The sequence below is a fragment of the Capricornis sumatraensis genome, chromosome 14 (assembly GCF_032405125.1).
Source record: "Capricornis sumatraensis isolate serow.1 chromosome 14, serow.2, whole genome shotgun sequence".
NCBI lineage: Eukaryota > Metazoa > Chordata > Mammalia > Artiodactyla > Bovidae > Capricornis > Capricornis sumatraensis.
Window position 1 is genome coordinate 83,225,716 of NC_091082.1, and position 17,076 is coordinate 83,242,791.

At 41.6% G+C, this 17,076-nt stretch overlaps 1 protein-coding gene across 2 annotated transcripts in view; it reads right to left on the minus strand.

Annotated features, from left to right (window-relative positions):
• ASPM (assembly factor for spindle microtubules) overlaps positions 1-17,076 on the minus strand; it is a 61,318-nt gene that overhangs the window by 23,982 nt on the left and 20,260 nt on the right. For both annotated transcript variants that reach the window (XM_068986210.1, XM_068986209.1), the window contains exons 8-17: positions 15,590-15,731; positions 13,955-14,085; positions 13,009-13,184; positions 9,549-9,694; positions 9,375-9,460; positions 8,726-8,947; positions 6,684-6,891; positions 6,442-6,584; positions 6,194-6,322; positions 2,843-3,037 (exon numbers count right to left, since the gene is read on the minus strand). In XM_068986210.1, coding sequence (XP_068842311.1) covers positions 2,843-3,037; positions 6,194-6,322; positions 6,442-6,584; positions 6,684-6,891; positions 8,726-8,947; positions 9,375-9,460; positions 9,549-9,694; positions 13,009-13,184; positions 13,955-14,085; positions 15,590-15,731 — 1,578 coding nt within the window. The remainder of the gene's footprint in view (positions 1-2,842; positions 3,038-6,193; positions 6,323-6,441; positions 6,585-6,683; positions 6,892-8,725; positions 8,948-9,374; positions 9,461-9,548; positions 9,695-13,008; positions 13,185-13,954; positions 14,086-15,589; positions 15,732-17,076) is intronic.

Genomic DNA, 17,076 nt, shown 5'->3' on the forward strand with positions numbered 1-17,076 from the left:
CAGTCCTGAATATTCACTGGAAGGACTGATGCTGAAGCTGAAACTCCAATACTTTAGTCACCTGATGCGAAGAGCTGACTCATTTGAAAAGACCCTGATGCTGGGAAAGATTGAAGGCAGGAGGAGAAGGGGACGACAGAGGATGAGATGGTTGGATGGCATCACCGACTCAATGGACATGAGTCTGAGTAAACTCCGGGAGTTGGTGATGGACAGGGAGGCCTGACGTGCTGCAGTCCATGGGGTCACAAAGAGTTGTTCATGACTGAGCGACTGAACTGATCTGAAAGCTAAACAAATACTTACCAAATGACCCAGCAATCCCATTCCTAGATATTTACCCTAACAGAATGAAATCACCTAAAACTGGAAACAACGCAAATATCCTTCAACAGATGAATACATAATCAAACTGTGGCACAGCCACACCAGGGCACACTACGCAGCAAGGAAGGAGAATGCATGCACGGCTACATGCAACCGCTGATAGCTGCAACACCTGGGTGAGGCTCAGAGGCCTCTTGCAGAGAGAAAAAGGGCCAGTCTCGAAGGCTTACCATTACGTGGTAAGGCTCCATTATGTGATATTTTTAAAAATGCAAAGCTATAGCAATAGAGCACAGAGCTTGGTGCATGGGTGTGGAGGAAGAACGGACCACAGAGAAATGGAACGCAAAAGTCCTTCTGGGAGATGGACTGTTCACAACCTGTGTGTTTAAATTTGTGTAACTGCACACCAAAAAAGACATGCACATTTTACTGAGTGTTATTAATAATTTGAAAATTAAAATTTTAATTTTGATCTGCATAAAGTTAAAATTTATTAAATTTAAATTTTAAAAAATAGATACTATATCTAAGTAAAGGTATTTAAGACTTCTTGCATCAGATAATAAAATCATTTTAGGAGGCTTTTAAAGAAGGCCTGAATAAATAGGTATTGATTAATACCATGTTCAGTAGCTAAAGATATCAGTTCTAACTAAACTGACTGACATATTCAGTTAAATCTCAAATCCTGATATTTTTTAAACTTCAGATTCAAAATCTGTAAGGAAATGCAGAGGACTTAGGATAGCTAAAAACTTCTTAAAGAAAACAAAAGAAGTCTTTGTCTACCAGACGTTCAGATTTCTTGTAAAGCTAGAGTATATGGTTCGATGGTAGATAAAAAGAAGAATGAAACAGTAAAAAAAATTCTAGAAACAGAACCACACACATAAGAATCCATGCTAGGGGAACTCCCTGGCAGCGCAGCCGTCAGGACGCTGGCTTCCACTGCGCGGGACGGGGGTTCAGTTTGTTGGGAGCTAAGGCCCCACATGCTGCACTGCACAGCGAAAAGAAGACTTGATGCGCACAACAGGTAGCACGGGGCTTCCCTGGTAGCTCAGAGGGTAAAGCGTCTGTCTGCAATGCTGGAGACCCGAGTTCGATCCCTGGGTCAGGAAGATCCCCTGGAGAAGGAAATGGCAGCCCACTCCAGTATTCTTGCCTGGAGAATCCCATGGACTGAGGAGCCTGGTAGGCTACAGACCATTGGGTCACAAAGAGTCAGACACGACTGAGTGACTTCACTTCACTTCACAGGTAGCACAGTGAGGCAAGGGTGGTCATTTCAGTGAACTGTAACTGAAACAACGGCTATGCGTATATACAAAAAGAAATACGGTCCCTAGCACAAAGCATATGCAGGAATTAATTGCAAGAGAGCTCTAAATGTGAAAGGCCACACATTAATGCTTTCCGAATAGAATGGAGTGTAGGAGAGTATCTTCAAGGTCTTAGCAGTTAAACAAGTACTCCTCAAATGGTTCAAAAAAACACACCCACACACAGCCCACTAACCACAGAAGAAAATTAAGAATTTTCACTGGAAATATATAAAACTATAAGTAATAGTCTGGGAGAAGATATTTACAACATATATATCCAACAAGGACCAATAACCAGAATATATAAAGATCTCACACAAATCCACAAGAAGGCAAACAATCGAAATAAAAACTGGAAAAAAAAGATCCTTGAAAAAACACTTCACAAAAGATTTTCAATATGAAGAGGTGTTCAATGTCATTCATTATCAACAAAATGCAAACTACAACTATTCTAAGGTACCACTACACACTGACTAGAATCGCTGAAATTAAAGAGATAGCCTCCAAGTATTTTAAATAGCGGGTGGTCCTATAACCAGCTTAGAAAACTCCTTGTCAGTATCTACTAAAACTGAAACACATATGCCTTAAGGCAAACAACTGTACTCATAGGTATGCGCCAGAGTGTATATATTTCACACCAAAAGGCATGTTCATAAAACCTTCAGTTATACAGCTCAAAACCAGAAACCCAGATATCCATCGACAATAGAAGAAATGAATAAATTGTAGGATATCATATGCTGGGAAAGACTGATGACAAGAGAAGAAGGGGGCGACAGAGGATGAGATCCTTGGATCACTAACTCAGTGGACATGAATTTGAGCTAACTTCAGGAGAGAGCGGAGGACAGGGAAGCCTAGTGTGCTGCAGTCCATGGGGTCTCAAAGAGCTGGACAGGACTGGGCAACTGAGCAACAAAAACAAAATGTAAAGCAAACAAGACAGCACGGGGTGCAGGATTAAACTGCTCCCCCTGTCAGAGCAAAGGGGGTGCTTCGATTTGTTTGATCCTCGTGTTCAACATAGCCAAGAGTTTTACAGGTAGTGGGGAGATACCAAATATTTGTTAAAGTGCTAGAAAAAATATAGACGCCTAAAATTTAATTTAAAACTTTATCATTTGTACTCTCTTAAAAGTGTCGTTAAACCTTTTTAAATCTAAAAATTCAGAATACCATACCTGAATAATAGATGCTGATTTACTGTGAACTCTTTCTAGCTTTTCCTTTTTCAACATTAACAGTTTTCTCTTTGCTAAGGCTCTTCGCCAATATTTCTGAATGACCAATGCTGCGCTGACCTTCTTTTTAAATCGTTGTTTAGTGAGGAAATTGATTATAGCTGATTGAATAATTCTTGCAGCTTTGTCTCTCTCCTAAAAGAGAAAAAAAAAAGGCAAATATGAATTAAACAATCACTTGAGGCCCTAAGCCTTCTTATTTGTAAGAAGTCAGATTGGGCTTCCCAGGTGGCTCAGTGGTAAAGAATCTGCCTGCCAATGCAGGAGACACAGAAGATGCGGGTTGATCCCCGGGTCGAGAAGATCCCCTTCAGGAGGAAATGCCACCCCACTCCAGTATTCTAGCCTGGGAAAACCCATGGGCAGAGGAGCCTGGTGGGCTGTAGTCAATGGGGTCACAGGAGTCAGAGACAAATGAGCAACTAAGCAACAACAACAGTCTCTCAGATTATGGTGGAATGAATTCATGCTTGATTTTTGGGAAAGGGTTTGCCCACAAAGGGCTATATAGTCAAAGCTATAGTCATGTTCACATATGAGAGTCGGATTATAAAGAAGGCTGAGCACCAAAGAATTGATGCTTTCAAATTGTGGTGCTGGAGAAGACTCTTGAGAGTCTCTCGGTCAGCAAGAAGATCAAACCAGTCAATCCTAAAGGAAACCAATCCTGAATATTCATTAGAAGGACTGATGCTGAGCCAAAGACCCAATACTCTGGCTACCTGATGCGAAGAGCTGACTCACTGGAAAAGACCCTGATACTGTGAGAGATGGAGGGCAGGAGGAGAAGGGGACGACAGAAACAAGATGAGATGGGTGGATGGTCTCATCAACTCGGTAGACACGAGTCTGAGCGAACTCTGGGACATAGCTGAAGGACAGGGAAGTCTAACATGCTGCAGTCCATGGGGTTGCAAAGAGTCAGACATGACTGAGGGACTGAACAACAAAATAGGAGAAAAAAGAAAGGAAAAAGAGACTCAAATAAACAAAATGCTTTACAGTATAAGGAAGTATTATTTTTTGCTTTTTAATTGGATGCACTGTGTTTATTTATTATTAATGTGTATTTACTTATTTGGCCACACCTCACAGCATGTGGGATCTTAGTTCCCCAACCAGGGATTGAAGCCACATCTCCTACATTGGAAGCTAGGAGTTTTAACTGCTGGACCACCAGGGAAGTCCTAGAAGTATTGTTTTGCTGCAATTTGAAGAAAGGAATCACAAAAAAAAGAAAAAAAGAGGCAAAACATCCTCTTTTACCGCCAGAATACACTGTGGCTTTAAGTATAGAGGCTCAAGAGGACAGAGCTCAGGGCTGTGACAAATGGTGTCAGAACTGCCTGCGGTGTCAGTATCCAAAGAGGAGCTGGCGGCCTCGGGAGCTCCCTGCACATCTCTACTTCTAACAGTGAATTTCAGTGAATAATAACAGGTTAAATGCCAGGTATCAGGCACCCTTCTAAACACTGCGAGAATGAGCCATCCAACCTCACAACGACTGTGAGAACAGAGGAAGCGGCCCTACCCCCATGGCCGTGAGGAAACCCAGGCAGGGAGGTCAAGTAGACAGCTGGTCCCCCAGGGCTCAGCCAGCCAGGATCTGATGTAGGCAGTCTGGCTTCAGAGTTCGTGCTCCTAATCACTTTGCTACTCTGTAAGGCTAGCCTTATCACTTCACTTCACTTGAATTAGACACGGGAATATAAATTATTCCTCTGGTGGAGAGGACCAACGTCCAGGCTGTCTGACGGCCCTTTGTGTTGCTGTGTGCGACAGTGCACCATGCGAGGGTGAGATGATGCTCGGCACAGAGATGAGCTGTAGGTGCTGACTGGTATTTACTACAACCAGAAACCATGCAGCATGAGAACACAGCTAGGGAAGGGATCAAATTGCTATTCTAAGTCTGGCCACCTGATGCGAAGAACCTACTCATTGGAAAAGACCCTGAAGCTGGGAAAGATTGAGGGCAGGAGGAAAAGGGGACGACAGAGGATGAGATGGTTGGATGGCATCACCGACTCAATGGACATGAGTTTGAGCAAGCTCCGGGAGATCCTGATGGACAGGGAGGCCTGGCATGCTGCAGTTCATGGGGTCGCAAAGAGTCAGACAGGACTAAGCAACTGAACAATGACAACAACCCAGGTCTGAAATGGCGCAAGAGAATAAATGGTATGAATTGCCAAAATTTAGCTACTTTACAGGTACTAAGAACTTTATCATAAATACATTGTAATTCAGAACTAAGGAGCAATCCTGGGTGAAATATATTTCTGAAATACCTGCTAAGGTTTATTAAACATGAATACTTCTTTTACTTTCTCCAAATAAATACAGCATTATTAGTGAAAAGAGTAGAGGATTAAAATAGTTTATTCAGTTTGACCAAGAAGACCATTTCTAACACTGTGAAAAATGACATTTTTTCCAAACTCAAGAAAACACTTATTTTATGTTAATGCAAAATTCGTGCTATCACGGACACAGAGGGACAACCCTTCTCCCTGTGCTCGGGTCCTAAATGTTCTGAGAAGTTAAGCGATGGAAACCAAAATGCCATTTTTAAACTAACAAACGATAGCCTGGAAGACAGTTTCATGGCAGACACAATGAGCTTGGCTAATCGAACTGCAGAGTCTGAAAGGGGACACCCAGGCCAGAGAGGCACTGGTTGGGGGCAAGCCTCCCAGAGCACAGTGCGAAAAAGGAAAGGAAAGCTCCTGCTTCCCAGAGGCACGTCAGAGTTCAAGAGGAAGGAGGGAAGAGATGAGTCAGACAACCCCAGTTTACTTTTCACAAATTCACAATGTGCATAAGTTATTCCATGTTCCCTGGAGCACAGTGAAAGGGAGGACAAAGCCTGGAAAAAATACCCAATGAAGGAAACATTGGACATTAGGGAGAAATATTGACCCCCTACTTGAAACACACACAATCATGAAAATTACCTCGGTAATTTCCTATGTCAGTAAAATGTAAAAACGATATCAAGAATCATTCAGCTGACATTTTATGAACAATTTACATTGCAGTATTTCATTACTGACTGGGCTTCCCAGGTGGCTCAATGGTAAAGAATCCACCTGCGAATGCAGGAGATACGAGAGTTGGAACCCGGGTGGGGGAGATCCCCTGGAGAAGGGAATAGCAACCCACTCCAGTATTCCTGCTTGGGAAATCCCATGGACAAAGGAGCCTGGTGGGCTATAGTCCATTGGAGTCTCAAAGAGCTGGACATGACTGAGTGGCTGAGCACACACACACTTCATTTTTGAGGAGTACCTGATGGTGTTTTAGATCTTTTTTTAGCTTATATTGTCTCCAAGTTGTTTGTATAAGTCGAGCGGCTCTCGTTTCTTTACGAAGATCCAAAAGCCTCGCACAAAGAAATGACAAATAGGTAATCACCACCTAAGAGAGAACAGAAAAGATGAAGACAGAAGTTTCTATGAGACAGAGAGCATGAAACTTCCCATCATCTGAGACTCTGATTACTCAGAGTTATTACTGTTAAGGAACTTTTACTTTACCTTCTCATCAGGGATTGTGTTTGACATATCTGAGTGATGGATCATGGCAGGTATTCCACCAAGGTCTCTAGCTGCAGACCTAACCAACTGAAAATTTTTCTTTTCATTTTCCAGGAGTTCTTTGTATAGTTCTGAAGTATTTTCTGTAATGCAAGTAAAACAGAGAGATCAGATTATACTGCGAGGACCAGAAATCAGACAGTGAAAACACTGGAGAAGTAAATTAACTGAAAGGGACGAACCCTGATCAGGTGATTTAAGAGACAAATCCAGAAAACTTCCGTCAGATTCAGATGATGAATTCAGCACCACGGAACCAGTGTGTGTGCACTCCACGGTCTGCGTGGTCCGCTGACATATGGCGTCAAAAGGAACATAGCAAGGATGGTAGTGGTGGATCAGGTAACACAACGCCCGGCCGTCCGAGAAAGACACTGTGAAGTTCTCCACCTGATGAGAAACGTCAGAGAAAGAATGGACTGTATTTAGGTAAAAATACAGATACCGACGGCTTTACAGTCCATATTTCCTTTTAATAGCTAGGACCGGCATGCTAATTTGTAGTAGCACCTAGTGTGAAACCACGTGTATGTTCCGCTGTATCTGACTCTTTGTGAACACGTGGACTGTAGCCTGTCAGGTTCCTCTGTCCATGGAATCTCCCAGGCAAGAATACTGGCGGGGGTTTGCCATTGCCTTCTCCTGGGGATCTTCTTGACCCAGGGATCAAATCCGCTTCTCCTGCACTGGCAGGCAGATGCTTTACCATTGAGCCACCTGGGAAGTTACACTGTATACTACCACATTCATGGCCAAATTCTCACCTCTAAAATATTATATGATTGTGCTGGGTTGGAGAGTGTTCATCAGAAAATTCATGTCCTTCCCAGATTCTCAGGATGTGATCTTGTTTGGACATAGGGTCACTGCAGATTTAACCAGCTAAGATGGGACCACGCTGGAGTAAGATGAGGTATTAATCTGATATGACTGGTGCCCTTATGAGAAAGGGAGAGAGACATAGAGACAAGACACGTTGGGAGAATGCCGTGTGAAGACAGGCAGTGACTGGAGCTCTGTGTCTACGGACCTAGGAAAGCCAAGGGACTGGAGTCAAGAGAAAGGCATGGGACACAAGACTGCAGTACCAGGGTCTTTGGGACTCTCAGTTCTTACTTAAAACACAGACGATCATATATCTGACAGTTTTTCTGTTTTACATTCCTTACAGGATACGTTATTCATATGCATCAGGACCATTTATTTTCATTATTTATACTTAAACATACATTTCATATAGCAATGGAGGATCAATCTAACAAATGATTATAAAAGACACGACTCAGACTATTTCCTCCCTCTCTGCCCAGTGGGGCAAAGTCCTCTAATGTCCCTTTGTGCGTGGTGGGTTTGTTTGCTTTCACCTTTGTAATAAGAGTTTCCCTGGTGGCTCAGACAGTAAAGAGTCTATCTACAGTGTGGGAGACCTGGGTTTGATCCCTGAGTCAGGAAGATCCCCTGGAGAAGGAAATGGCAACCCACTACCGTGTTCTTTCCCAGAAAATCTCATAGAAAGAAGAGCCTGGCGGGCTATAGTCCACGGGGTTGCAAAGACTCAACTGAGGGACTTCACTTTGTAATAAGGGTATGATCCTTTGGCACCCCAGTTCTATGCAAGCATTTCCTTTTAAGACTACCAACTGGGGCATTTTTTTCCCTAGTAAGACATAAAATAATCGTTCATTACACAATTGGTGACAGATTTGATGAAACTAGGTATGTGATGGCACCCTTACTCATTAGAGGAAAAGTTTGCTTGTACATATTAACTAAGAGGGGATACAGGTATACATGTAACTGACTCGCTTTGCTGTATGGCAGAAATGAACACACTGTAAAGCCATTATACTCCAATAAGAAAAAAAAAGAAAAAAAGAAATTCATCATCATCATTATTATTATAATTTTTAATTGGTATTAACACATTTTATTGTTTATAATATAAATTATATTAGCATCTGTATTATCATAATAAATCTGTACAATAAGATGTATCATTATAGTTATATAATTGTTATGTGTTTATATGTTATTATATATTAATATATACATATATAAAATACATCATATAAAAATATCTTTATAAATAATCTATATAGTAATAAAATTCTACTACCTTATATGACATTAAAGAAATTAAAGGAAATATTTCATGCACTGTTCATTTGATTTTAAGCAAAATTTGCTTAAAGAAATTAGGCTAAAACAAAAACACAGAACTTACTGTTTTATTATAGAAGCCACAGACAGCATTTACCCAATCCATCAGTAGCTTTACGCTTTCACTGTATTGTTCAAAGGGACCGCTATGCCTTTCATCTCTTTTTTTACTGATAACAGCATCAGGACGGCATAACAGTGCAGACATTGTTTTCTTCATACTCTGTGTCTTCTTTAAAAAGTCAATTTCTTCCTTTAATTGATCCAAATTAAGGGAAATATCCACCTAGAATACAAAAAGAGGATAAATACCATATTTTTCATACATTATTTTTGACCCACAAAAGTTCAAGTCTGCTACGATCAATATCTTTTTAAGGCAAACACAGTCTACAAGGAAGTCATGGAAGTGTAAGTGCTTGAGTGCACGGGATCTGTGTTCACCTCAGTCAGGGATCTGATCTCATCTCTGCATCTGATCAGTGAGGAACCCTTAGCTCTAGTCTCCTCCCCTATAAAGAAATGACAATAGCAACCTACTGAGGGCCTTGTGAGGATTAGATTGGAGTGTACATAAACCCATTAGCACAGTTCCTAGGACAGAATAAGTCTAGCTAGTAACGCCTACTACTGCTAGTCTTTGACACAAAAGACTTTTATAAGTCAATATTGAAAACTGACAAAAAGTACAAAATGCACCAAATGTACAATACCTGAAAAGCCAATGCGATCTTCCAAAGCAACGCCAGGGTTTTCTCTCTGTGTCTGTCCACAATATCCTTAGACAGGATTGCATTTCCTACAAATGGAAAAGAGTCCGTTAGCACAAAGAACGTACAACTTGATTTTCAGTGAGAAGAAAACTTTTATTGTTACTTGGTTTTTACCATGCTCATCATTCAACTGAATTCCTCGTGATTTAAGAATTTCAAGAACGATGTCAACATTGTGCATCTTTTGAAGACGACTTATTGCAGGAATTCTGAGTTTCTTTGAGAGATTCCAGTTTTGCGTGAGAAGTTCCATAGTTCGCCTAACAATGAAGGGATTGCCACATGAAATTGTTAAGATAAAAACATGCAGGAAAAACTAACTTCATTTAAATAACCACCCATATCAATCTTCCAGAGATAAAGGGTTTTAGGTTAGAAAGATCCCAAAACATTATCTCAAAACTGTTACTCCATAGTTAGGTAAATAGAGTTATTTCTCATTTAAACCTGGGGGTTAAGGTCTATGAACAGAATGTAAGAATGGAAAATAATATGCACACACACAAATGCACACAGAAACAGAAGAACAAGGTTCTTTAGGGAAAAGAAAGGAAAATGGACATTGACTGAGGGACTCCAGTATTCTACACATCAAGTAAGCGCTTTCTTTTCTTATTTTAGTCCTTTCTTTTCTTATTTTGTCCATGGCAAATCCCACAGTCGGGCCATTATTATCCCATATCTGGCAGATGAAGAAACCAAAGCCCAGAAAATAAAATAAATTTCCCGTGATTTTACAACTAGTAATGACAGGACTCGGAGAAGGCAATGGCACCCCACTCCAGTGCTCTCGCCTGGAAAATCCCATGGACGGAGGACCCTGGTGGGCTGCAGTCCATGGGGTCGCGAAGAGTCAGACACGACTGAGCGACTTCACTTTCACTTTTCACTTTCATGCATTGGAGAAGGAACTGGCAACCCACTCCAGCGTTCTTGCCTGGAGAATCCCAGGGACGGGGGAGTCTCATGGGCTATCTATGGGGTCACACAGAGTCGGACATGACTGAAGTGATGCAGCAGCAGCAGCAGCAGCAGCAGCAGCAATGACAGGACTAAGATCAGAACTAAACCCCACTTTTACAGCTTCCGAAGCCATTGTCTCATATTTATACCAGGTAAAGCAAAAAGTGTTTGAGTGCTACCTTAAAAAATCACTTATACCACAGTTTGAATTCAAACTCCTAATATCATCTAGTGTTTTACACTAGACAAAAATCACTGTTTCCACAGAAGGATCGAGCCCAGCTAATGACTGTATCTGGTTAAAATTTGGCAGACTTGTTTACAGAACCATAATTTCTAAAGGTTAGGAAGCAATGTAAGATAGGTGTAGGCCAACCATTCAATCAACGTCTGAAGCATTCCTGCAACACTAGACTGACCGACTGACTGTCACCTACAGCATCAGTGGATTAACTGTTCCCAAGTGACCTCAAATGACCTCCGAGACCTATGCCATTTTGGGGACACTGAAGATAATAGAAGCTTGTCAAGCAAGATTGAGTCTCTTAACTAGTGAGAGTTCCTGAGAATGACAAAGCATCAACACCCAACACTGGGAAGTCCTTAGTAACGTCTATAAAAGAACAAAAAATTTCTTTCATCATCAAAAAATTACACTGAACATGAAGCCAATCACTGCTCCTCCCAGACAGTGGAAAAAGTTTCAAATTGTGAATTGCTAGTGGCCAGAAAACAGATGTGCTGGTTTGGATTTATGAAATGAACAAATTAAAATTAAATGTAAAAATAGTGTGGAGAACATTCTCAGCAAATGCTCCAGCCTATATAGAAATTACTCAAGAGAGGAAGCTACAGTAAAGCTCAAGACTATTACTTTGTCATGAGAATATATGATTGGAAAAGAAAAGAAGGTTTGTGGAAATTTAATTTAGAAGGCAATAAGAGACGTGTGCTGTTATTGTTTGCTTATCTGTTTAGCTGTGCTGGGTTTTCTCTGCTCCAAGGCGCATAGGATCTCAGTTTCCCGACCAGGGATCAAACCTGCATCCCTTGCTGCTGCTGCTAAGTCACTTCAGTCGTGTCCGACTCTGTGCGACCCCATAGACGGCAGCCCCCAAGGCTCCCCCATCCCTGGGATTCTCCAGGCAAGAACACTGGAGAGGGTTGCCATTTCCTTCTCCAATACATGAGAGTGAAAAGGGGAAGTGGAGATGCTCAGTCGTATACAACCCTCAGCGACCCCATGGACCGCAGACTTCCAGGCTCCTCCATCCACGGGATTTTCCAGGCAAGAGTACTGGAGTGGGATGCCATTGCCTTCTGCAAGGCAAATTCTTAACCACTCAACTACCAAAGGAAGTCCCATGTATCCTATTTGCGAAGAACTGGGGATTCACAAAGATACAGTGGTAACTTCCTCACAAATGTCAGACATGATATAAATTAGAGAGTTTCTTAGAAACAAGATGGATGCCTTCAAGTCACATATTGTAAAGAAGCCACCCGAGCTACAGTGTAAAGGCCGCTCCTTCCAAAGCAGGCAGTGGTGACTCACTGTTGTCACATCAAAGCCAATGCCTAGAACTCTAGTGTGTTAGTGAGGAAACGCGTGCAACATGAAGCTGGATGTCATGAGCTGATGCCCACTGCCACTGCCATGTAGAACCTGGGCAAACCACGCCATGTCTTCATCTCACTTCTCCTCACGTGTTGTTGTCGTGTCCGACTCTTTGTGACCTCATGGGCTGCAGCACACCAGGATTCCCTGTCCTTCACCATCTCCTGAAGTTTGCTCAAACTCAAGTCCATATAGTTGGTGATGCCATCCAACCATCTCATTCTCTGTGCCCTTAATCTTTCTCAGCATCAGGGTCTTTTCCAGTGAGTCAGCTCTTCGCATCAGGTGGCCAAAGTATTCGACCTTCAGCTTTAGCATCAGTCCTTCCAATGAGTATTCAGGGTTGATTTCCTTTAGGATGGACTGGTTGGATGTCCTTGCTGTCCAAGGGACTCTCAAGAGTCTTCTTCAGCACCAAAATCTGAAAGCATCAGCTCTTCAGTGCTCAGCCTTCTTTCTAGTCCAACTCTCACACCCATACACGACCACTGAAAAACCCATAGCTTCAACTATATGGACCTTTGTTGGCCAAGTGATGTCTCTGCTTTTTAATACACTAAGTTTGTCACAGCTCTCCTTCCAAGGAGCAAGTGTCTTTTAATTTCAGAGATGCATCCTTACATGTGCAACATGGTTAATACAACTAAAACTGGTCTCAAACGATGTAGAAGTCATGAAACCACTGCAGATAAAGTGCTATTTAAATGTCTTATAGTTTAATTAGCCCCATGCTTTCCCCAACTCCTATTCTGGGGCATCAGTGGTTGCTACTCAGACCTCATCACCTGCCAGCAGGGGAAAATGTGGATAGGGAACAAGGTTTCTTGGCCTAAAATTCACACTATTTTGCTGAACTTACCCAAACTTTTTTAAACCCTAGATTTATCCCATTATATAAAGGAGCAAGAGGGATTGTGTATGTTAGAAAAAAATGTCTTTCGGAAAATTTTAGTCTATTCTAGGGAGAGACATAATTCCATTTCTCATACTCACACGAGACGCACCCCACACTGCAAGTCTACAGCAAGATTCTTAACAGCAAAATCAAATTCATCAAAAGGCATCTGGACGTGGGTCACAGGAAATCCCAGTAAGCTCAGGTGACGGGAAAGGTCACCCTCACCGCCTAGGAAATCTCGTGAAAAAGCCAGAAGGATATCTTTACTGGCCTACGGAGAAACAAACAGAAGGTATTATATTCCAGTATCATCGTTCTGTTTATAATAAAAACAAATTCTTCAAATCATTCTGCGCATATAGAAATAAAGTAAAATTAACTAGTATAAAAAGACAGTTTCATATGATAACAATGGGAAACTCATATATTTCCAATATTTCTAATTTAAGACTTTTTAAGAAAGGGCTCATAAATAATAATACACTCTAAAAATTAGAATTTGATAGCATACTAAATTAGGAAAGAAATTTTCTCCCAAATTAATTGCTCAGAAGCACAGTTACATTCATTCTCAAAGCAAAGCTAGAATGATGCACTGGCAGAATGCCAACCAACAAGCTAGGCAGGGCTGGAACGACTGGGCAGGCATTTCTGTTCTGCTCCAGAGTACTGTTCTTTGGGAAAATCACTTTTTCTGAGGAGAAAATATACAATAAAAACAGACAAAATTTTATGTGTGAAATATAAAATATAAGATGAAAACTATCAGGCTTCCCTTGTGGCTTAGCTGGTGTAGAATCTGCCTGCAATGCAGGAGACCTGGGTTAGATCCCTGGGTTGGGAAGGTCCCCTGGAAAAGGGAAAAGCTATCCACTCTAGTATTCTAGCCTGGAGAATTCCATGGATTGTATATATATAGTCTATGGGATTGCAAAGAGTCGGACTAGTGTTCTTTGGGAAAATAACTTTTTCTGAAAATACACAATAAAACCAGACAGAAGTCTTATATGTGAAATTAAAAATATAAGATGAAAACCATACCTTGAACTCGGCATCTTTACAGAAGAGACAAGGATCATGATCAATAAGTCTAGAGATTTTAGCATAATCAAGGAAACAAACCAACAATAATAGTTTCTTCAATGTAAACTTAGACAGAGCTTCTTCATGACCTGAAATAAAGTACAAAAAGGCATAGCACATTCATCTATGCAAGACAAGTTTGGTTTTCTTTTCTTGGAGGGGGTGGTTCTCAATTATTTTTCTATATTTATTTACTCTGTTATGCTTTTGGTCTATATATTTCTGTTAAGGATTCTTGAGATGTGTCCTATACTTTAAAGTCAAATTATCTTGGAATTCTTTGTAAGTCTATAAAATTCCTTATATTTACCTTTTTTTTTTTTTTGGCAGGGGAAACATAAATTGGTGCAGCAACTATGGCAAACAGTATGGAGATGACTCAAAAAACTAAAAAGAGAACCACCAAGTAATCCAGCAATTACACTGCTGGGTATGTATTCAGAGAAAATAAAAACCCTAAGTCAAATATACCCCAGTGTTCACAGCAGCATTATTTACGATACCCGAGATGTGGAAGCAACCTAAGAGTCCATCGACAGAAGAACGGATAAAGAAGATATGGTGTATACATATGTGCATGTGTACGTATGTACATGTGTGTGATAGAATGCTACTCAGCCAGAAGAAAGAATGAAATGGTTGCCATTTGCAGCAACATGAATGGACCTGAAGGGCATTATGCTTAGAGAAATAAGTCAGAGAGAGAAAGATAAATACTGCATGGTATCACTTATATGTGGAATGTAAAGCAAGCTAGTGAATATGACAAAAAGGAAACAGAATTGCAGATACAGAAAACAAACTAGTGGTTACCAGTGAGGAGAGGGAAGGCGGGGGCAAGACAGAGGTAGGAGATTAAGAAGCACAAATCACTACTTACCAAATAAATAAGCTACAAGGACATATTGTACAACACAGGGAATATAGCCAATATTTTATAAAAGCTATAAATGGAGTATAGCCTTCCTAAATTATGAATCATTATGCTGAACAGCTGAAACTTATATAACATTGTAAATCAACTATACCTCAATTAAAAAAAAAAAAAGACAAGTTTTATGTAAAAGTAGGATAGTTACATCTGCTGGAACAATAAGCACAGTAATAGGCACAGGAGCACACTGCGTATCTTTCTTAAGCTTTCCATGAACAGACTCATTTAAGGCTCACGAGGGCTCTGTGGGGCAGGTACTATTTAACATTTCCAGTTCATGGAAGAAACTGGGGCAGACACAGCAAGAGACTGGATTAGCTTCACACGACAACTACGTCATGAGCACCGCAGGCACTGACCTAGGGGCTAAGAATACTATAACAGCAAGTGGCAGCCTAAGACAGACGTGACCTCCACTGGGCATGAGGTCTGCTCGTGAGGTGGAGAGAAGAGACAGCAGGCACAAATAGCGATAGGGCTGTAGCGGTGGGGGGAAAGATGGGGAATGGTGGGGGGGTTGCAGAACGAGACGGCAGTGGAGAGAGAGGCCTTTTACACCGGTTTCTCTGGAAGGTGAAGTTGGAACAGAGACAGGAATGAGGACGGGACACCCTCTGCACACAGCGGGGGGAGCACATGACGGAGGCAGAGCCACCCACCATCTCTGTACAGGTGAGGGACACTCGGGTGCCTGTACTCGGCTGCGATGTCAGGATTCCAAAGCAGGCGGTTCAGAATGAACATCGCCAGCCCCGTGACGTCACTGTTGTCTTCCAGAGGCACCAGTTCTCCGTATATTGTCTGAAAAGAAATCCAAGCCCAAGTCAGGGCTGTTCTCTCACTTCGGGGCACAGGGATGCAGAGAGGAGGGACAGACGACGCTGGTCTAGGAACTGGCGAGGTTCTGATTCCTTTGGGAGAGATGAGGATGTTCGACCGGGCTCTTTGGGCTGAACATGTATGTTTTCTGCAATTTTTAGTGCACTCTTCACAGTGAAGAAGAGATGAAAGTTCAGGACTAAGATAAGTTCTTAAAAATTATATGACAAGTGATATTTATACTGCAATTTTTTCTTTTAAGAACTATCAAATGTAGGCCTCTTGTTCAAATTTAATGACAATTGTTGGAGAAGGCAATGGCACCCCACTCCAGTACTCTTGCCTGGAAAATCCCATGGGCAGAGGAGCCTGGTAGGCTGCAGTCCATGGGGTCGTGAAGAGTCGGACACGACTGAGCGACTTCACTTTCACTTTTCACTTTCCTGCATTGGAGAAGGAAATGGCAACCCTCTCCAGTGTTCTTGGCTGGAGAATCTCAGGGACGGGGGGAGCCTGGTGGGCTTCCGTCTATGGGGTCGCACAGAGTTGGACACGACTGAAGCGACTTAGCAGCAGCAGCAGCAACAGTCCTATTAGTGGGCTTCCTAGGTGGCGCTAGTGGTAAAGAACCCACGTGCCAGTGCAGGAGACATGGGAGACTCAGGTTCAATCCCTGGGTCGGGAAGATCCCCTGGAGGAGGGCATGGCACCCCACTCCAGTATTCTTGCCTGGAGAATGCCATGGACAGAGGAGCCTGGTGAGCTACAGTCCATGGGGTTGCAAAGAGTCGGACACGACTAAAGCAACTTAGCACACATGAACACATGTCCTTCAAGTGTATCATGAAGGTGCAACACACACCTAAATAATTCTAAATGCTTTAGTAGTTAACAAATGGAAAACCATCTGTAAACCATCTGAGACAATAACTGGGGATGTTCTGATCTGTATATAATCAAGGATTAAAATATGCCATTAATTTAACATCAATGTGATTGTTAATGATTTTTAAAGCAATTCGAAAAAACTAAAAACATCAAATTGTATTTTATAACTTTACATCAATAAAACTAGAGAAAAGCATAAAAATACTAATATCTGCCAAAATAGAGACACTTTGTCTTTATTTCCTTTATTTTTTTGGCATGTGATGCTTTCTTAAGATCCTCAAAGGTCATGCCCCCTAACAGAATTCTAAGGTGTGACGGTAGAATGTTTTGTTTATAATTATTCATTCACCTTTCCCTTCAGAAGTCCCCTTTCCCACCAAATGGCATAGATTTGCTGTATCTATCGTGAAGGAGTAAATATTCCTGCCTCATCTGT